The sequence below is a fragment of the Quercus suber genome, unplaced genomic scaffold, assembly GCF_002906115.3.
Source record: "Quercus suber isolate HL8 unplaced genomic scaffold, Cork oak 2.0 scaffold_680, whole genome shotgun sequence".
NCBI lineage: Eukaryota > Viridiplantae > Streptophyta > Magnoliopsida > Fagales > Fagaceae > Quercus > Quercus suber.
In genome coordinates, this window is record NW_027070121.1 from 18892 (window position 1) to 41753 (window position 22862).

Sequence of the window (22862 nt, forward strand, 5' to 3'; positions counted from 1 at the left end):
ACTGTTTGGAATTTACATTTTGATGGATCCTCTACCACTTTTGAAGGAGGGGCAGGAATAGTCCTATCCAATAGTACCGAAGAAACAGTAGCTATGTCATTCAAGCTTGATTTCCCATGCACTAACAATATGGCTGAATATGAAGCATATTTTACAGGCCTAGCGATGGCTTGTGAAATGGGTAATTGGAGACTCAAATCTGGTTCTTTGCCAAGCTAGAGGGGATTTTGCCCTCAAGGAACCATTTTTAGCTCTTTATAGAACTATGGCTCAAAGGTTGGAGGACTATTTTGAAGAATTCAATATTGAACACTCTCTAAGGTCCTACAATCACTTTGTCGATGCTCTAGCCACCTTGGGATCAAAGGTCAGATTTGAAGGTGCAACTACAGATGTTATTATTGTGAAAAGGCCTATCCTAGTCATACAAATGCTGAAGGAAGAATTCTTTGATCAACTATTGGGACAGACAAATTGGCAGTCTTCCATTAAAGAAGCACTATTATCACTGGATGAGAAGGATCATTTGAAGGTACTCAAAGATTATGCTTTGATGACAGGAGAGTTGTACAAAAAACTTCTTAGAGGAGTTCTAGCTAGATGCTTGAGCCTTGGTGAGTCTACTAAGCAATTAAAAGAAGTTTATGAAAAATCTTGTGACCCTAGTGGTTCTGTCAGTCTCTATAGACGCCTCCAACGGTTAGGCTATTATTGGCAAAAAAATGAGCAAACAAGTTGCCACTGTCCAAGAATAATGCACCAATTGCCAAATTCTTTTGATCGGATGGAATCATGTGCAGTCCTTACCACTAGCAATTAGCGTGTACCCTTCCTTGAGTATCTCATAGAAGGCATCTTGCCCGACAATCATGAAGAGGCCTACTGCTTAAAAAAATTGGTTACTCATTATTTTGTGGAAAGAGGTATTCTTTTCAGGAAAGGGTTCAATGGGGAGCCTTTGAGATGTCTAGGGGCCCCTGAAGCACAATCGGTTATGCAAGAGGTACATGCAGGAGAGTGTGGTAACCATCAAGGCAAAAGGCGACTTCTCCAGTAGCTGCTCAATCTTGGGTATTTTTGGCCCACCATGAAACAAGATGTAGCTGAATGTGTGAAGACATGCCATACTTGCCAAGTTCATGGGAATCTCATACACACTCACCCCACCAACCTCCAAAACATGATAACTCCTTGGCCATTCCATACTTGAGGGCTTGACCTAATAGGCTCAATCAATCTACCATCCAAGGGTCATATTTGGATACTAGTGGCTACCGAATACTTCACAAAGTGGGTTGAAGCCATTCCCTTAAAGAAGGCTACAGGCCCAGCTGTTGTAAATTTCATCCGAGAACATATAATCTGCAGATTTGGCATCCCTCACAAGATTCTTACTGATAATGGCACTCCTTTTGTCAACAAAGATGTCCAAAAATTATGGGACCATCGCCACATCAAGCACTGCAAGCCCACTCCTTACTATCCACAAGGCAATGGTTAAGCGGAAGCTACCAAACAAGTGCTATTAAGAATTCTCAGCAAAATGGTGCATGAATATGAGGGTGGCTAGACAGAACACTTGCTGGAAACTCTATAGGCATATCGATACTCAAGCAAAATAGCCACCGGACTATCACCATTCTCTCTTGTATATGGTACCGAGGTTATATCTCTAGTTGAGCTATTGATTCTAATAGGTCACAATCTGAATGACCCCTAGTGATAGGTTATAACTCTAATTAATTAATTTAGCCAAGTTATTAATTAATCAATTAATCATGCAATCTCGTGGAAGCACAAACAAATCACCAAAAACTAAATATGCAGCGGAAAATAAATAACACGGTGATTTGTTTACGAATGGGAAAAACCCTAACGGCAAAAACCCCACCGGGTGATTTTCAGGTCACCACTCCCGAAACTCCACTATTATCAAATCAAGCGGTTACAAGTAAAGGAATCTCAAGTACCTTACCAACCTACAGTTGAACCCTTACCTCAATACCCAATTGGACTTGATCTGTAGCGACAGTTCCCACCTTTGATGCACGGCTCCCAAGTACGTGACTAACCAATGCGCGGATCCAAGTACGCGACTTCAGAACACCAACTAAGGAAGAAAGGTTGGCTGCAAAGTTCTTCAGTTCATCCTTTATGATGAATAGCAGGAAGATGCTTGGTTACAAAACCCTACGGTGCAAATACACGCAACTTCTTGATGGAAGATGAACTAGGTCAAGAACTTCGTCTTTTGATCACAATTTGCTTGAACAGAGATTGCTCAATGATAATGCAACTTGTGTCACACTTGACGGCTCTTAAAACAATCCTTTTATATGTTTAGGGTTAGAAGAAAAGAAGGCCCAAAAACATATTCACGGATCCCAAGAAAATTAGATTAGAAATCTGAAATTTTAAATCTCGACAGATAGCAGGTGTCGAGGTAGCTATCGAGAAGGTGTCGAGCTTTAAAAACTTTGCACTTCAGCTTGCTTTTTCTTGGACAGACTTGATGACTTCAACACTTGACCTTGAAACATTGTTTTTTGAAGTATTAAAAACACCTAGAACTACCCAATTACAAGTAGAGTGCGTTTTGTCAAAGGATTAGCCAATTTACATAAATAAGTGACATATGTTCTTAATCAAGTTAAAACATATATGTCCTAACAGATTCCCACCCTAAGAGTTGTTTATGGACAAGAAATAGACATGGATGCTGCCACTTGTGTAGAAATTAGAACTACAGACCTTGAAACCTAGGAAGAGATGCGAAACCTTGCCTACGACCACACCTAGCGGTATCAGTAGTAGATGGCCAATGCTTATAACAAGGCCACGAAATCCAGGGTTTTTGTCAAGGGACAAATGGTTTTAAAGGCAGCAGATCACATCAAGAGGAGTCTCTCAACACCCTCTAAGTTTGCCCCAAGTTGGGAAGGGCCCTATCTCATAAGGGAAGCCAATGCTAGCAGTTATTATCATCTAGCTACAGTAGAAGGTGAAAGTCTCACGAGACCTATTAGTGGCAAATGGCTTAAGTTGTACTATGCTTAACTCAACTTTCAAGTGTGTACCAAGTAACTCTCTTTTGTATGGCCTTAAACCACTACTATGCGAATAAAGAATTAAGCATTGCCTTTTGCCACAAATATGAACTTCTTATATTTGCAAGTACTCTAACATTACTTTCCATACATAAACACACATACTCTAAACTATGAATAAAGTTACAACCCTAACAGCTGGGCATCTTGAACCAAAATAGTCATGAACGCAATAAGTATTTTCAAAATTATGTATATGATTCCCATGACTATATTTTAGCTTGGATATACTATTCTTTGATAAATAAAGCATTTTTCACAAAATAAATTCATGTACTTGTGCATAAACAAAACATAGCTTGTACAGCTGGGGAAATATCAAACTACCACATAAGGTTCATACGGCTAGTGTACCTCTGCACAATACACAACCTACATAGCTAAATAAACCCAACATACATAACATGTTTCATTACATCATAATGTAAAAACAAACTGTCCAAAATACCAAGCTACTACTAATGATAAAAAAGCTAGTCAAATAAGCCATCGCCAAAGGTTTCCGCTGAGGAAGAAGCACCTCAAGCTGACGAGGACCGCATTATTTCATCCCTTTGACTTAACAAAAGAGAAAGCTCAACTTTCTTTGTTGTGATTTCTCTCTCAAGATCAGCTATCTTCACTATGAACTCATCATCTTGAGCAATACAAGCCTTGGCAGTAGCCCAAATCTTGTCAAGGATGAATTGAACTCCAAACTTCATGAACAATAAGTCCTTAAGAGCATTTTTCCACTCAAGTGCTTTCTTCAAGTTTGAACTCTCAAGCTTTGTACACTACATATCCAGCAACATTGCAACGAGCAATTGAAGTCCGGATTTCCTCAATGAAGCACCTAGCTTGCATCCAGCCATAAAGTGCAGGTGTTTCCCTACAATTGCTACCAGCAGTGGCTAACCTTCTGTAGGAATTTCAGACCGCTGGAATATGACAGTATCACTTGAAAGGGGATAGAAGTCAGTAGCCACTTTTTCATTCTCTTCATCTTCTGCAAATTTCTCCAAGAATTCTTCAATGCTCATTCCCTTGATGGTAGCACCAAAAGACACAACCTGTAGCTCTGCAAAAAAGAGGCATGGTTATGTCCCCAGCAATAATAGAAAAGCATTCATACAGCCGAGTATTATTGAACAAGAAGCTTGCTTTACTTTTTACATAAACGACTCAAATACATCATACCTAGAGGTTCTTTGCTTTGGTGAACGTCATGACCAGTTGAAGAAATAACACGTCTTTGGTTGGGCACACCAGTAACAGCTTCCCCAGTAGTAACAGCAACATCAGGGTCCTTGCCAGCATACTCTTTATTGGGCTCTCCAACAGCAGTCTCTCCAACAGTAACATCAGCAGTGGGACTCTCACCAGCCATCTCTATATCTTCATCAGTTGGACCTAGAGAACAAAGGACATTAGGAGAGGAAATGCAAGAAGAAACTGAAGCGAGGAACAGAAGATTACCAAAGTCAGTAGCTGTATACTCAAAGTCATATCCCTCTGATCGTGTCTCTTCACTGTCACCAGACTGTTGTAGCCATGAAAACACATAGTTAGCACCAAAAAAATGAAGGCAAAGAAAAAAAGAAAAAGAAAAGAAAGATATAAAGGATGTAAGAAGATAAGGGCTCTGTAAGGATACCTCTTTTGAAGATTCAAGAGCCTTTATTCTACCAACACTAGTCTTCCTTCTGTATTGCTTTAATGGTGAGGGTGAACTAGTAGATGTAGTAGCTGGGACACTAGACTTACTAGCTGGAGCTGCACCAGAACCATATTGGACAACAGCTAGGGGCTTAGGACTACTAGCCTTAGACTTCTCAGCACTTGCTCCCTTTCTTCTTACTTTTTTGGGCTTGTCTTCAGAGGAGGGTGATTTGCCATGAGATCTCTTGGATGCACCAGTGGTTGGGTTAGACCCGGGGACTTTTGCTATGACATTTTTCTCACTACATTCCATGGGAACGTCGCCCCCATGAACCACCCAGCCATTGAGGTCAGCCTGCCATTCAGCAAATCCCAAGTTCTGTCTAGTGGCCCATGTTGAAGTTGCTTTTGTATTTGGAATAAGCTGAGTGTTGGAGGAAAGTTCCCTCAAAGGAGGGCTTATCACTACTTGTTCAACCTCCTGGCTATTCATATAATCAACAAAGATGCTCATCACCTTTCGCCAATACAACTTCATGTTTGTGGTAGCATACCCTTCATGATGTCTGCTTGGAACCAAGACCCTCTATACTTTCCTGGCCCAATACTCTATTGTTGTACCATGAACCAGTATCTTCATTGCATCATTCAAAGGACATCATGTTGCATTAATGTCCAAAACATCTTAATCAAATCCAAATTGTCTCAAAACTCTATGTGGATTATATTATGTCAAATCAAACCCGACACCACTCGGATATGGAATGTATGAAGGGAATGTGATGAGTTAGAAGTTGGGAATTTTCTCATGATCATTCAACCCAGACTCTTGAGATTCGGGTTTGGCATTTGGAAAAGGGTTTGGGCAGTAAAACCCAACAGCAACATAGGAATAGGGTTTCTAGGAAAAATGAGCCCCATCATCCAACAATGTGATTTAAGGGAGATTCCACACCTTTAACCCCATCCATTTCATTAGCAAGGGAAGGCCATCTTCAAAGCCAAGAAATTAGAGCTCATTGTTAGGACTAGCAGCTCTGACCACCCAATTGGTCGTCTTCACATCACCAACATCTTTACCAACATCGACTTAATCTTTCGAATGTTCCCATATGAAGGTTTGTAACAATACCACATTAATACTGGACTCAATAATGTGGTATAGTGACCCCTCAAGCTCGTCACTACGTAACCTATCAAGCTCAGAATAAAGAATGCCTAAACATAAAGTACCCAAGGGCAAGGACACACCTCTACTTAATACCATAGCTAAAGGAAAAGTGAAAGGTTTCATGAACTAAACCAGGTCAGAGTTGAACACACACTTACTCATTCATAAAGCTAAAAATGCGGCTCTTCTTGTATCAACATCCTCAGAATCTCTAAATTCAAGAATCCAAAAGATAATCTAGCTCTATTACCTCCCCAGGACACAGAGGTACCTCTAAAAGTCTCCAGCAGCTTTCTAGCAATTACAAACTCCTCATCAAACAACCCTAGCTCTACTGGATTCACGTCTCCTATGCTAGGCAACAAAAACAAATCCTTTCCATATCTTCAAGGGTGACCGTAGTCTCACCCCAAGGAAAAAAGAAAGTGTGGGTGTCAGGATTCCAGCGGCACACCAGAAAGCGAAGTGTTCTCACATCTCTATACATGTTCCACCCACGGGACAAAACCACAACTTCAAAAATCTTAGCATCCTTCAAGATTTGACAAAAACCTTCATCAGCAACCTCTTGCTCCACCCAATTCGACCAACAAACGGTTGTGCCACAAGGACATAAAAATTGAATAGAGGCTGGCAGAAGCTCTTTCCACTGAAATCGTAAGTCTAGTATACTAGAAGCAGCTGGGACCTATGTTGTCTCATGACTAGGGGCTTCACTTTTCAAAATCCACTTCTTTGGCACCCTGGGTGGGCTGACCTTAAGAACCCTAACTGCTGGGAACAGAGAAGTTAAACAATACCATGGGTCCTGTAGTGGCAACATGGGCTCTTCTAGCCTAACCTCCGCGTCATCACCCCTAGCAATTGCCTCAGCCACACCCCCAGTTGTAGACTCACTTCCTGGCATGGCCACCCCAATAGTACCAACATCCCCAGAACCCAAGGGTTCTTCCCCCTCAACCATAACTCACAAAGCCAGAGGTATTATTTTCTCAGAAGCAAAAAAAAAAGGTAGAAGAACACTCACTGCTACCATGGGAAGCAAAAGAAGCTATGAGTCTTTCTCTCACTTGGTCGAAGTCAACAAGGAAGGAGAGAAAAAACTCAGTTTCCCTCTTAACCCTGGCACCATCCTTTACCTCTCTCACTCTTAGTCAAATACAAGGAAAGAGGGAAGGAAAAAGCTCTGTTTCTCTCTCTGTTTTGTTGAGAATCTCAATCACTCTTTCTGCCTTGGTTGACGTTGATGTTGCTCTCTCACCCTTGGTCGAAAATAGGAAGAGGAAGAAGAAAAGGTGCTATCTCTGCCTTAATCTCTCCATTTTTCAGTCCAAGCAAAAATAAAAGGAGGAGTAACCAAAGCAAGCCTTTTATTGGTAAACGTGAAAGTTGCAAGTGACAAGACATAGGGAAGAGACCAGCATTTAATGCAAGAAGCCTAGGGGAATAACAGAAAGTGTTGGACATGGAAAAGTTGCAGAAGCCCACTATTCACAACTGCCACCAAATTTCAAACTCACACGTGTGACCAAACAGAAATTGCTCACACGTGACTCGGGGAGCTAAATGTTGAGGTACAAATTTTCGTGCCCTAATTTCATTAGCCCACTCACAAAAATATATACCTACACGAGCCCATAAGCTATTTTGAGCTCACATAAATATTTCCCACAAATACTTCCTATATGAGCCCCATAAATTGCCTTGGGCCCTCTCACAAATATTACCCATTATATCCCACATATTATCCAACTTAGATTTTCCAAAAAAAAATACTTATCACATTACTACCAAAATTGGGCCACAAAATTACACTATCTCCACAAAAAAAAGCCTAAAATCATTTAACTTGTGGGCAAAGCCCAAAAGCCCAACAAAACTCTCTTACAAAGCCTGTTGCTATACGACACCTTTACAAAGCTCATTGCTACACGGTACCTCTAAAGCCCGTTGCAACACGGCGCCTCTAAAGCCCGTTGCTACATGGTGCCTCTAAAGCCGGTTGCTACACGGCACCTTCAAAGTCCGTTGCTACACGGCACCCTTTACAAAACCCGTTGCTACATGACAATATTTTTACAAAATCTCAAATTATTTTACAAAGCCAAATACTAATTTAGCACCTATTTTAATAAAGCCCAAATGATAATTTGGCACTGTTTTCATAAGCCCAAATGATAATTTGGCACTATTTTATAAAGCCCAAATACTAATTTGGCACCTATTTTTATAAAGCCCAAATAATAATTTGGCACTATCTAATCTAATATATATATATATATATATAACCGAAGCTTTTAAAGCTCCCACAATTTTCCACATCACCACTATTTTCTTTTTCTTTTTATTTTAGATTCTTTTTATTCTAGGTTTTATATCTTATATATTTATTATTTCTCTTTTCAGTGTTACAATAGTTTAGTTTAAGTAAAACTCTATTAGATATATTTTATTGGCCTCTCCAGAGCTTATCACATCATTATTATTATCTATATATAATATAAAATTGAAGATTAAAAATTAAGATACCTCACGTTAGAATTAAAAAAATTTTAAAAAAATAAAAAAATAAAAAAACCTTTAGGCTTAAGAAAAAAAAAGAGAGACTCCTAGTAGGACTCTCTCTTCTCTCCTTAAAACCCTAGCAATTACCATCTCAAAACCCTAAACTTAACTTCACTTTAAGATTAAAAAAAAAAGAAGAAGAGAGACTCACGTTGAAAAAAAAAGGTAAGTTTTTTCTTTTTTATTTGCTTTCATATGTGCCTGAAATTTTCATTCTATCTTATTCTTTTGTTATGTTTAGAATTGATTTTCTTTTACGTATTTGGGTTAACCTCTATATTTTGATAGTGTTTTTGTGAGTTTAGTTTTTGGGTTGAAATTTCTAATAATTATTTTATATTGTATATGGCAGATGCTTAAATCAAAGTTGAAACCTATGTCTTCCAGCCCAAGGAGTGGTAAATTTTTATTTGGTATATTATATATGAATTTTTTGAATTTGAAGGGTTTTGTTTGGTTTTGAAGTAGAATTTGGGGATTCTATAAAATTTGGAAGTTTTAAGTTTTGGGGTTTTTGGTATTTGTGTCTCAATAGGTTAATCTTAATTCTTTACCTTATATGTTTTTGCTTTATTGAGAATTTTTATTTGAGTTCATGTGATTTTTTGTTTTCTTAATTAAAGTTTTGATTTTTAGTTGTTTAATTATTTGTTTAGATTAATTTCAATTAATTATTTGTTTGGATTTAACGTAAAAGATAACGGAATTAGGTGCTATAAATTTGATAATGTTCCATGTTTTGAATTGTTTATATTATTATTATTACGACTAAGTAAGATTGTTTATATCTTTGTAGTTTATATCAGTTTTGAGTGTGTGTATATATATAACTTTTGGGAATTTTGCTTTATTAATTTAAGAATTGTAAATTACTTTGTAGGTTTCACTAACTATGCACATGTAGTGAGATGTTGACAATATAAGCATATATATATGATATTAACATTTTATAAAAACACTTCTAAATTATAGAAAAGCATAGAAGTTAAATATTTCTTCCCATTGTATTTTATTTAATTATGACAGATCTATTTTTTTTTTTTAAATGCTAACTAGCAAAATGTCTATAATATGCATATTATTAACCCAATTTTCTATTTCTAAATTTCTTAGATTTTATTATATCAATCTTTTTTTCTTTTAAATTCTTGGTGGGCAAATCAGTCTCTCATTAATTCTTTTACCTTAACGTGATGTTGGTTAATTGTCTTTTTATTTAACTATCCCGTGCATCTCACGGGTTAGCGACTAGTTTATATTAAATATTTAACTATAAAAGATATGTTTTATCTCACTAGCTTTTTCAGTATTAAGGCCATTAACAATTATAAAAAATCAATGAACAAAGTAAAAAAACACAAATTCTTTGCCTTATTTGAGTTCAATCATCAACTGTGTTTCTTTTCTGTACTCTATTGAAGGAAAAAAATAGGCAAATGCTCTTTTTGAGAAAAAATTGTAGTGTTTTGCCTATTTTCCAAACTAATTAGGAAAATGCTATTCTTTTATAACTCGATTGAGATAAATCTTAAAAAAAAAATAAATTATGGAGCCTTATAGTGGCGTTTTAAGGAGTCTATAGTGACGTTTTTAAAGACTTATAATAGCATTTTGTAACTTGACCTCTATGAACTCAAGTTATAGGCATTTTTTTTTAACCTATAACTCGAGTTCATGGAGGTTGAGTTACAAAACGCCACTATAGGTCCTTAAAACGTCACTATAGGCTCCTTAAAAATGGCACTATAGGGCCTAACTTAATATATCTCAAATCAAGTTCCAAAAAATGAGCATTTTCCCAATTAGTTTGAGAAATTGAGCAAAATGCTACATAATTTGCGTGAAATATAGCATTTGCCCATTTTCTCCCTCTATTGAAATAAAATATCAACCACGTTTATCACGGGATTGCACCATATTTCTCCTTGTTTCTTATTGTTAAACTAATGAACGTCTCAATTCAAAGCTTCTTTTGGACTACTAGCAAAATGTCTATAATATGCATATTATTAACCCAATTTTCTATTTCTAAATTTCTTAGATTTTATTATATCAATCTTTTTTTCTTTTAAATTCTTGGTGGGCAAATCAGTCTCTCATTAATTCTTTTACCTTAACGTGATGTTGGTTAATTGTCTTTTTATTTAACTATCCCGTGCATCTCACGGGTTAGCGACTAGTTTATATTAAATATTTAACTATAAAAGATATGTTTTATCTCACTAGCTTTTTCAGTATTAAGGCCATTAACAATTATAAAAAATCAATGAACAAAGTAAAAAAACACAAATTCTTTGCCTTATTTGAGTTCAATCATCAACTGTGTTTCTTTTCTGTACTCTATTGAAGGAAAAAAATAGGCAAATGCTCTTTTTGAGAAAAAATTGTAGTGTTTTGCCTATTTTCCAAACTAATTAGGAAAATGCTATTCTTTTATAACTCGATTGAGATAAATCTTAAAAAAAAAATAAATTATGGAGCCTTATAGTGGCGTTTTAAGGAGTCTATAGTGACGTTTTTAAAGACTTATAATAGCATTTTGTAACTTGACCTCTATGAACTCAAGTTATAGGCATTTTTTTTTAACCTATAACTCGAGTTCATGGAGGTTGAGTTACAAAACGCCACTATAGGTCCTTAAAACGTCACTATAGGCTCCTTAAAAATGGCACTATAGGGCCTAACTTAATATATCTCAAATCAAGTTCCAAAAAATGAGCATTTTCCCAATTAGTTTGAGAAATTGAGCAAAATGCTACATAATTTGCGTGAAATATAGCATTTGCCCATTTTCTCCCTCTATTGAAATAAAATATCAACCACGTTTATCACGGGATTGCACCATATTTCTCCTTGTTTCTTATTGTTAAACTAATGAACGTCTCAATTCAAAGCTTCTTTTGGACTTCGCAACTCGCTAAGCTTTCTGATTTGGGCTAGATCCAAATTTGGAAGTTTTGATTTTGCCTTTCTTTCCTTCTCGGCAGAATACCATTAAATTTCAACAAGCAATATAATATCATCCTTGACTAAAGATTATTATAATACTGACAAGTGCCAATCACATACTTAAAATTGATTATTAATTCTTGGAATTGTTAATTAAATTAGGCACAGCAGCGTCGTCATTGAGGCATCAAGATTGTGACATTTAGATCTTCATGATCTCCTGTTAATCATTTGCTTCTGAAAACAACAACTTGTCGTAAAAGACAACAAGTGACAAAAAAAAAAAGTATAAATAATATGAGAGAATGGAGATCGCAGAAAAAGAAAAATAAAGGGTCGTACCATAGCTAAAGAGAATTAGATTCTTTGGCAGCATGTTGTTACAAACCAATCCTGAATCAATTTCCTAATATTGCATTGTTAATTTTGTACTCTTGTTGCCTCTAATGAACTAATTATTTATTACTATCCATATATGCAATAAGTTTGCCTTGGCATCCCTATGATTTTAAGGAATTAATGCCTAGCAAGCGTTTAATAAATCAAAACTACAACACTTAACAAGAAAAAATGCAGTAAATCACTTTTGGCTTGTCATCTGGGATGCACGGATGCGGCTCTAGAGGAGCCGCACCCGCGTCGGACTCGGCGGGATGCGGCGTCACGGGAGGGATGCTGCTGACCACGCGTCCGTGCCGCGTCGGGCCGCGTCCTGCCACGTGGATGGGCCGACTCGTGTCGACGCGGCTCAAATTGGCCCGACACGGGCCGTATCAGCCGAAACCGCTGAAATGGCCGGATCGTATCGGCCGAATATTGGTGTATTTCAGCCGGAAAAAGGAAATCAGCTAGTAAGTTAACCCCTTTCTTCTTCTTCTTCTTCTTTTATGCTTCTTCAGCTTCTTCTTCCTCTTTTTTGCTGTTCTATTCTGTTTCTTTTCTTTTCTTTTATAAGTTTTGTTTTTGTTCTTGTTTTTTTTGTTTTGAAAAGGATTGTTAAATGCTTTGGGTAGAGGTTTATCTTGTTTTTTATGCCTCTCACATGAGCCACATCTCCTCCCTTCCTTTTTATTTTTTATTTTTTTTATTTACATTAAGCCACTGAACGTCTGAACCACTAGTACATGAGCCACATCTCCCCCCTTTTTTATTTTGTACATTATTATTATATGAGTTTTCTATTATTATTATATATAAAAGCATGCTTAGTAATATATAAAATATATAAATAAAAATATTTTAATAATTTTTTAATCGTTGAGTCTCGCCGCACCCGCACTCACCTTTTTTAAAAATTGCAAAGTCTCGCACGCGCACCCGAGTCTTGAAATGCTCCCGTGCTTCATAGCTTGTCATTGTGTCCAAAGGCACAAATTTTCTTTAAATAATTTGATAGTTGGAAGAAAGAAAATTTGAATCTTAAACATTTTTATTAAAAACACTAAATATCAATTAATTGAATTACATAATTCTTATTAATAGATACAAGTTTTTCAGACTTTGAACTTTAGATTACAAGATATACTAAACTCACTTTCCAAAAATAGTTAGGGTAGATTCCTCTACTTATTTCGCCACGAGAGAATATATAAATGCTTTGCAATTGTTATACAGAAAAGTGCAAAGTATCAATCTTAATCAGATATTTGGATTCAATTAAGTGCATGAAAAATTTTTTGTTCCATCTCCTTATTTGTTTTTATTTCCTTTTTTATTCTGGGATAAGGTACATGATAATCATAGATTTCTTAATCTTTTCGTTTTGTTTGTTTTTCAAATTAAAATGATTTTTCCATCTCCTCCTTATTGGAGTTGCTCTGTGTTGAAAGAGCATGACGTAGGAGTGATGTGATTGACTGATAATAGGGAAGGAGTAGTAGTAGGTAGTGTGTGTATATATATATATATATAATAGTAGGGAAGGTGCAAACGTGTCGAATCATGTTTGACTTGCAACAAAAATGTGCCGAACCATGTTTGACCATCCTCGTACTCGTACCTGGGCAAGGGCCAAGGAGCCATATCTTGACTCTTAAGACAACATGGCTGCGCCTTCACTTGAGTTTCCAATTTCGCCTGTGCCTCAACTGACTCCATGGATAAATACTTGCAGCTTTAGTGCCAGACACGTTTACAGATCGTTGCCTACGATGTTGTCTACTGTCTACCATTTCTTCCGTTTAACCTTTTTATTTTTATTTTTTACAGACTTTCCCCCTTGATTGGAGCCTAGGGGGCAAAAAAAAAAAAAAAAAAAAAAATGCAGCTGGCTTACTAAACTCAATACTCAAAAGGCTGCAGGAAGATTAAATGGTTAAGGTTAAATACAAATTTGGACCCATACCCAATAATCCGTTTGAACTCTTACGTGGAAAAAAAAAATGTTGCAATAAGTAATAGAAATGAGTAATAGTTCGTTTGGATACAGTTAAAAATTGAAAATTGAAAAATACTGTAACAAAATAATTTTTAAATGTGAAAATAGTACCGTAGGACTCATTTTTAATAAAAAAAGTTTCTAAAAAGTAAAATTTGTAGGTCTGTGAACAGTAAAATTTGTACTGAAAAGGTGGAAAAGTCAAAATTTTCGGCTACTGTTTATGCACAGTGCATGAACAGTAGCTATTTTGTCTCATTTTTACGCGCAAATTAAAAAAAAAAAAAAAAGGAGCAAAATGCTGACGCAGATGCTTTCGGCCGAAACCAAACGTACACCAAGTGTAAAGACCATCCCAAGTAAGGGTCTTGAAATTGGACACAACCTACAAATATGATACGATACGAAATTAGAAAGTTATAAATTGAAGTATAATGGGTTCATGTCATATTTGAGTTGACATGATTGATTTGATTAATAAATGTGTTTTGTTCGTGTCCCACCCACAGAACCCATTTGATCTGTCCAACATGTTCAATTAAATATCATTTTACCAATAAACCCTTCAAAATCCTAGATATATAAGATTATTAGTTTTTATGGTTTGTTTTCTTTGACATATTGTGATTGATTATTTATGATATTGAGATATGATTTAGTTTTGAATAATTATTTGTTATGCAATTATTCGTTAGTTTTGAATTTTATTTAAAAAAAAAAATCTATTTGTTTGGTTTTTTATAGTTCAAATCAATTTGGTTAATAATATTTTTTTCGTTTTGATAAAATTTATTTCATGTTTTATATATAACATTTATATGAATTTTCTTTTTGTAGAATTATTAAATTAGTATACTATTAGAATTTATTGGCGAACTATAAAATAATGATTTATATATTATTCAAATTTTATCTTTGAGTGTTTTCTTTTTTCCTTATATTTGTATTGAAAGAAAAAATATAAATTATATTATTCCCCCCCCCCCCTCTACCCCCCCCTCTTTTTTTGTGTGAAACCTTTATAGCTAGAACTCTACTTTTTATTGAAATCCCAAATGGGTATAACTAGTTGAGTTCTAACTAAAAAGATTTGTAACATTGACTATTTGGCAAATTATAGTTAATAGTGTTTTAAAATTTTGGATTTTGTGTAAGCTGTAGCGTTCCCCAAATGTAGGGAGCCACTATAGCAGTAATTTATTTCAGGAAATGGGAAGGGTAACTATTAGGGACATATTTTTATGTGATTGGCACATCCTTTGACAAAACGCACTTTACTTGTATTTAGGTAAATCTAAGTAGGTTTAAGATGATCATTACAAGTGGTTAAATTGAAGTCATGAAGACTACTCAAGAACTACTTAAGAAAAGTGCAATCTGCAAGTCTCGATACCTCCTCGACAGAAGCTTGATCTGTCGAGATTCATTAAAGCTCGACAGATGTCTCGATCTATCGAGTTTACGAAATTCAATCTAAAGCCAGCAATGCTTTTATTCTAAAAAGGCTATTTGTTTATGGGTTTGTATAATCCTTATTAGACTAAGAAAGTACAAGGTGTAAACCTATTTGGAATAGGAGAGCCCATTAAGCTCCTATTTAAAGGAGGAGGAAAAAGAAAAACCCTAACCCTAGAGAGCTTCATAAGGTTTTCTTTTTGAAACCCTAGCCACCTTCTACAGAAAAAAGAGTTCTTACTACGTTTCTTGTACGCCTTTAGGTTCTGTAACCGAGCAAAGTCTCTTGCACCAACATTGAAGATCTTATTGGTGTTTCTATGTGAAGTTACTACAAATCAACTACAACAATCAAAGAGTTTCTGTGGAGTTAGTCACGCACTTGGATTTGTGCAAAGGAATAAGCCACGTATTAGGATCCGCGTATCAAATTGGTTAGTCACGTACTGGGAGCCGTGCATTGAAAAGGAGAGATTGTCACTACAGAACAAGTCCAATTGGGTATTGGGGTAAGAGTTCAATTGTAGGCTGGTATAAGGTACTGGGATTCCTTTACTTGTAACCGTTTGTTGTGATAATAGTGGATTCTCAAGAGTGGTGATCTTAAAGTCACCCGGTGGGGTTTTTGCCGTGTAGGTTTTCCACATTCGTAAACAAATCACCGTGTCAATTTATTTTCTGCTGCATACTTAGTTTAATTGATGATTTGTTTGTGCTATTACACGTTTTCATGTTAATTTGATTAATTAATAAACTTAGCTAATTAATCAATTAATTCACCACAATGGGTCAATTCATTTTTGGCCTATCAGTAACCATTGTGCGGGGTTTTTTTATCAAACTTCTTTCCTTAAATTGGCGTCTTATTCTATTTTAGGGAGATCAATGTGAATACTCTAAATCACTTTTCTCTTTCTCGCAAATATATGTGTGTGCGTGTGTGTGTGTGTGTGTGTGTTATTTTACTAATATATACTTTGCCACAACTTGCACATATATCAATTTGTGATTAGATTACATCACTTACATATAAGACCACCTTTGTTACTGGGTGAAAAATAATTCAATTATCACTTGATAGCATTCTCATCAATGTTGCTAAAATAGAATTTAGTAAAAAATATAACTAAGGTCGGTTTTAAAAACAAAATATAACTAAACTCACCCAAAAAATCAGCGCATTAGGCATTTAGGCTCAATACTTTATTCCTAAAATGTAACAATGAATAATGTCATATTAAGACACTGTTCATTGATTCAAAAAAATTATTCTCTCATTCTCTCTCTCAACTAATTGCTTTATGATTGTCTCTTTCACACCATAGAAAGGAAGGAGGAGATCGAACATGGACAGAGCCATGGTTTGACTTGGGGGTAACACTTACATTATTTTTTATTTATTAATAATCACTCATTCATCAAATCAGCAATTTGTAAAAAAATTTGTAACTCTAGCATTTTCCTCATTTTAAAGACCAAATCTAAAACAAAATATTCAAGCGCAAAAAAATTAGTCCAACAACAAAATTACCAATAGTAAAACTAAACAAAATTAAGCCTAGTTAACCAATTTTATCAAAAACAAACAATCTAACCCTTTAAACAACCAGCAACTAAGTAATAGAGTTAAAAGCCGAAGTCACTGCACACAATCAACAGCAAAACCGCCATCCTAACTCTATGTTCTGACTTTGTTCTTGAGCTTGAAGCTGAGTACAGCTATCACATTGGAGCTACTGGAAATGGCCCAATTGCTAGATTCAATCTTCAATATGGGTCATGATGTGAGGTGGCTATGGAGCGGTGTTGCATATTCAAGCTCCAAATCCAAGTTCGATTTGTTCAACGGCAAGAAACGTTGCAGTGCCATCTTTGTTAACGAAAAGGGAAGAGGGGATCACATCTCAGCCGTGGGATCATCATGAGGTGGCCACAATGGAAAAATGTGGACAAATGGATTGGGATGGTGTGGCATCAAGTTTTGGGGGATTTGGTATGATACTAATCCGGTTTGGTAGGAAGGGGGGAAGAGAAAAAAATATATTTAAATAGAATAGAGAAGCAAATATTAAGTCCGTTTTAAATGTATGTGAATTTCAGTTTGTTATTTTAGATTAAATTTTGACTATAATTGTATTGAACATGATGTGAAAGCTTTGAACCTTGTACAAATTGTGTTAAAGCTTATGTAACACATGGAGTGTAGCTAGCTATAGCAACTAGCAACAACGAAATAGGTATCTTCTGCAATGAATGTCTCATGCCAAGTGTTGCTTTCCGTGCAGCCAGTACAGACACTGGTCCTACTGGACCAAGCATCAACTTAAAAAAATTGGCAATTTTGGCTGTGTTTGGTTGTCGTAAAATATTTTCCGAAAAATAGATATTTTTCGAAAATTGTATTTTCGGGAAAGGAAAATATTTTCTGAGTGTTTGGCTGCATTATGAAAAATTTTCTAGAAAATATTTTCATGTGTTTGGTTACATACTGAAAATGCTATTTTCCTACACTTTCTCACATTTTCTTACCCATTTTCTCAGTTCCCAAACAAATTTTATAATAGAAATTTCAACGTATAAACTTCAAAAAACAAAAATCACAACAACTTCGATCAAATCCACATTCGGTCAAACTGAGAGAGCGAGGACGAGCGAGTGATCAAAAATGGATGGAAAGGGAGAGATCGGTCATGGGCGATGAGATCGGTCATGGGAAACGACGAGATCGAGCGGAGGCGAGATCGAGCGGCCAGATCGAGCGGCGCGGTGTGATCGGCGCGGTGCTGCGATCGACGAGACCGGTGCGATTTGGTGCGTGCGATCGTCGGACTGGGTGGATCGAAGTGCGATCGCGGTGTGTTCGCAGGCGACGTCGAAGAGCGATCGGTTTGGGTGGGTCGGTCTTCGGTGGGGTGCGATCGATCTGGGTGCGATCGGTCTCTCTCACCGTCGCGTGGAGGGGATGACGACGGCGGTCTGGGTGGCGTCTGAGTCCTTTCTCTCTCTCTTTCTCCCTGTTGCGCGTCTGGTCTTTCTTTCTCTCTCTCTTTCTCTCTTTTCCGGAAGTTAATTGAAGGTAAAATAGAAACGGAATTGGTTTTCCGTAATCAGAAGGCTTATTTTCGGTCAACGGAAATGATTTTCCGTTTGACCCAATTTTCCTCGCGCACCCAAACGGCCTATTTTACGGAAAATGATTTCCGGAAACCATTTGAAGCCAAAACAAACACAGCCTTTGTTTTTGTGATTTTCGCAGATATGGAAACAAGTTATGAGGTTATCCACCCAACACCGTCCACTGCCATTCCAGATATCGTGGATTCATGGCTTTGTTTTGTACGTGTCAGCCCCACATTCGTGTATTCTTTTTTTTTTTTTTTAATATAGACAAAGTAGCCTAATTAAAATGATCCTAATCAAGTTGAAGTTTCACACTTTCAGTACTAATGGGTGTCTCAAAAAAATAGAGAATAAAAGAAGTTTCACTTAAATGGGGCCAAAACCAAAGCTGGTGAACGTTGAACAATTAATAGAGAAAGTCTATAAGGAAAATGTTGACATGGGAATATTATAGTGACCAAAAATGCAGAGGAGTCAGAATTTGACCAATAGCTGAGAGACAGAGAGAGCATTTTTGTTTCTTCCCTCTTCGCTTTTTGTGAGTGAGAGCCATCATATGAACAGTGGTAAGTAGAACAGAACATATATTTTCACATGTGCGAATACGAGTTAAATTATATCAATTATCAAGCGCGTACGGTACACTTATAAAAGACACATAATTATACGCTTTGTCGAATCAGAAAAAAGAAAAGCTAGCTCCAGTCTTCTTTGAACTTTGAAGGTAAGCTAAGCTTTCAAGTTTCAACTCTTGCACACTGGTTTCCAGTTCTCTTGGAGGCGCTATTTTCTTTCTCTCTCTCTCTTTTTCTAAAACAAAAATTCTTGAAAACGTTTGAAGAACCAAATATCTTGTATAACCTATAGCTCAAGGTCTTATTTTTCAGCTTTTATCACCATCATTGTCCAATTACCAATGCTACTTTTGGCCTTGAAATATGAAAATTGTTCTTAGGGTTTTGGTGGATGTTATACTTTATTTGGACTAGAATTTCTGAAACTAAGGAATTTTATGCAAATTCTTGAGTTTTTTGCTTTAGGGCCTTGGGATTTTTTCTTCCTCTTTAATCTTAGTTCCTATTTTCCCTATCGTTACCTCCGAACTTTGGTCCACAAAGTGATTTGTACTTAATTAATTAACTTTTCATTTACTGTGTAATTTTTTATTTCTTTAATAAAAAGCAAATATACTACTTGGAATCATTTTCTATTATCAATATATCTTAAAATCTGCTCTAGTTACTACCTTGGTGGCTCAAAATCTAAGATTTCGGTGCCTTTTTCAATTTTCCCAGGGTCCTAGATTTCATCTTTAAGGAAACAAAAAGGGTGCTTAATTTTATGGAAAGCTCATCTGCCAAATGGATATCTGAACTGGTAACATTCTTATTCAACTTATACCAATTGTTCTTTTCTTTTTTCTTTCATTTCTGTGCATGGATAAATCTTCACACATCTCTTGGTAATACTTATATTCATTTTTTTTTTCTTCAGGAAATGGAAGATCCCGCCTTTATCCATCAATACGAGATCAACTCTTTCGGATACTCACTTGATAATCTTGATTTTCGTTCTTTTTCTGGTGAGAGCTACCCATCCAACCCAGATCTCAATCCCAAAAGCACATACAACTTTCATGCTTCAGTCATAGAAAATCCTCAGATTGACCTTGGGAGACCGGCAAAACAGCTCAAGACAAAAAGCTGGAATTCTTGCGCCACTGACCATATTCCTTCAAAGGCTGCTTCTTCATCTTCCTCACATTTGATTTCATTCGAGAACTCAAACTCACCCCCAGCCATTTCACAGCAATTTTATGGTCTAGACTGCACCATGAGACCAAAGAACGAGGCGGTTTCTGATAGAAATACGAATTTCCCAGCTATGATTTCTGAGAGTTCCTTTGGGATGCAAAATTGTTCATCAAAACATGGAGAGGTCCCCAAGAAGGTAGCTACAATGACTAGAACTCCTTTACATGCACAAGATCATGTAATAGCGGAGAGAAAGCGCCGAGAAAAGCTCAGCCAGCGGTTTATAGCACTTTCTGCAGTTGTTCCTGGCCTAAAGAAGGTACTATTTTGTTAATCTCTATCACTGGTTCTTGAAAGGGTCTAATTTTATTTAAATATTACGCATGATTTATCTTTCAAAAAGATCAGTTATTGTTGCTTCTTAGTTAGATGAGATCTAAACGGTTATGCTGCTTAATTAATTGCTTTCTATCAATGTTGCCCTAACAATATAAAGTCCGAATTAGTACAAACAAAAACAGAATATGACAGTACTGTGCGCGTTTGAGATTTTCTGGAAAAAGTTTTGTTGCTTTTAACTTTTTATTTTTGGTTTTTTTTTACCAATAATCTAGCTTTTATTTTTATTTTTTGAAATAAACTAACTTTTAACATTTTATAACACATTTAACATAAAAGTTATCAAAAACTATATCTTTTTATAAACATTAGCACATTAATTAATTGAACCTTTGTTGGATTTGAATCCTTAGCATTACTTCTTGTGAATTGGTAAAACATGATCCATTGAGTGTGGAGATCGATGGGCGACCCTTCTGTTTTCTGTTAACAAGCGATAGAAGAAGCACTAACCCAAGAAATCCCACACCTATATATATGCATGGTTGATCAAACTTCAAATATTTTGCTAAATAAGTGGGCAAATATCACTAGGCTATGGTATGAAGATAGACACTTAAAAAGAGTTCCTACATGCAGATAATGGAACCTAGTTCATTTTCCTTAGTATGTACTATACACTATAATTTCGTGTAGCCACCTCACATATAACTAAAAAAAATAAGAAAAAGATTTATAGTTAGAAATAGTACAATCAAGATTTATTAATCAGCATATCTTTGTGTGACACCCTAATATTTGTATGCAGATGGATAAGGCTTCTGTCCTGGGAGACGCTATTAAGTACTTGAAACAGCTTCAAGAACGTGTAAAGACACTCGAAGAGCAGGCTGCAAAGAAAACGATGGAATCAGTGGTTTTTGTGAAGAAGACTCGACTCTCAGCCGCTGATGACACCTCTTCATCTGAGGATAACTCAGATAGCGAATCCAAGGAACAGCTCCCCCAAATTGAAGCTAGAGTTTTGGAGAAGGATGTACTTATTAGAATCCATTGTGAGAACCGCAAAGGCTATGCAGCAAAAATACTAGGTGAAATAGAGAAACTTGATCTAGCTATCTTAAATAGCAGTGTCTTGCCATTTGGAAATTCGACACTTGATATAACTGTTGTTGCTCAGGTAATTTCACTATCCAGTCTATCCTTCTTTGAAGTCCTTCATATTTCTATACAACATATTCAATGACACTTTGATGCTTCTTAATTATAACGTGTGTTTGGTAAGCTTATGTTACCTCTCCATTTAATTTCTCTCAACAGGACTTATAATACAGTTATTCTTCTTTCAGGAGAGGGAGGGGGGTGTTAAGCAATCTTTATTCAATGAGCCTAATCATACAAAAAATTTCATAAGTAATATTATTGGTGCGATCTAGTGAAAATAGTATTGCACTAGTACTCATAACCTCGTTGATTATCAGGGTACTTTGATAATTTGTGAGTCAAGTTCATGAAAAAGATCATTTCCCCAACTTTACTCATCTTTTTTTTTTTAGATAATCGACGTTATACAAACAATAATGTTAGTCGTTTTATGTGAAATTGAACTCACAATTTTAACATTTTAACAAATTATGAAATAAGTTGTTTGACAAGATTGTGTCACATCACAGCACTAAATATTATACTCATCTTTATTTTTTGAATTTAGACTCATCACAAAAACTTGTCAATTATTTCCTGCAGATGGACGTTGATTTCTGCATGACAGTGAAAGATCTTGCGAGAAACCTACGACAGGCATTGCTAAAACTCATTTGACATAGCTAGCAAATCACAAAACTTGAAGGATTGTCTATGTTTCTTAATTTCTCTTCTTCTTCTTCTTTCTTTTTTTCACATCAGAAGCGTGGGATGACTAGGAATAAGCTCCAGTTTTAGACTTGTCCTTTTTATTTACAGTGTTTTTCTAGCACCATTTCAGAGAAACGAAGGCCTGTCAATCTCTCAGAATAGTTTTTGTTGCGAGTTTCACATATTCCTTGTTCCTTTTTTCGTGGTGGATCCTTGGACCACGTTCAATTACCCACGTGTTGTAAATGAAACACGCAACTTCTTGGAGGGGGGTTTTTGAGAGGTTTTGACTTTTCAAACATGACCTCTTTCTTCCCTCCTTCCCTTTGTAGAAGGATCTTTGTTATTACAATAAGAGACAGATAGATAGATAGGCACTTTCTTTCACAGATATTGGTGTCAGTTTTTTTCAAAAGGACCTTCAAATACTATGATGTTGTCCATTGTATAGTACAAAAATGAATTCCTCTGTATTTGCTTCAATGACTCGATGAGTAATAATCGTTGTTTTTGTTGGATATTGTCAATTA

At 36.1% G+C, this 22862-nt stretch overlaps 2 protein-coding genes across 3 annotated transcripts; both read left to right on the top strand.

The window, feature by feature from the left end:
• The first annotated feature begins 265 nt into the window (after positions 1–265).
• LOC112021723 (uncharacterized) lies at positions 266–1501 on the top strand. The gene is made up of 2 exons (XM_024054289.1): positions 266–614; positions 1227–1501. Exons 1-2 carry the CDS (start codon positions 266–268, stop codon positions 1499–1501), a joined length of 624 nt encoding a protein of 207 aa, XP_023910057.1.
• Positions 1502–19024: 17523 nt separating this feature from the next.
• Positions 19025–22862, top strand: LOC112005400 (transcription factor bHLH18). Of its 2 annotated transcripts, none has more exons than XM_024037648.2 (5): positions 19025–19109; positions 19681–19762; positions 19880–20458; positions 21287–21658; positions 22225–22862. In XM_024037648.2, the coding sequence occupies exons 2-5, from the start codon at positions 19727–19729 to the stop codon at positions 22297–22299; spliced, it is 1062 nt and encodes a 353-aa protein (XP_023893416.1). In that variant the 5' UTR covers positions 19025–19109; positions 19681–19726; the 3' UTR covers positions 22300–22862. The 2 variants fall into 2 exon arrangements, with proteins under 2 accessions (XP_023893416.1, XP_023893414.1); XM_024037646.2 differs by lacking the exon at positions 19025–19109 and adding an exon at positions 19123–19258.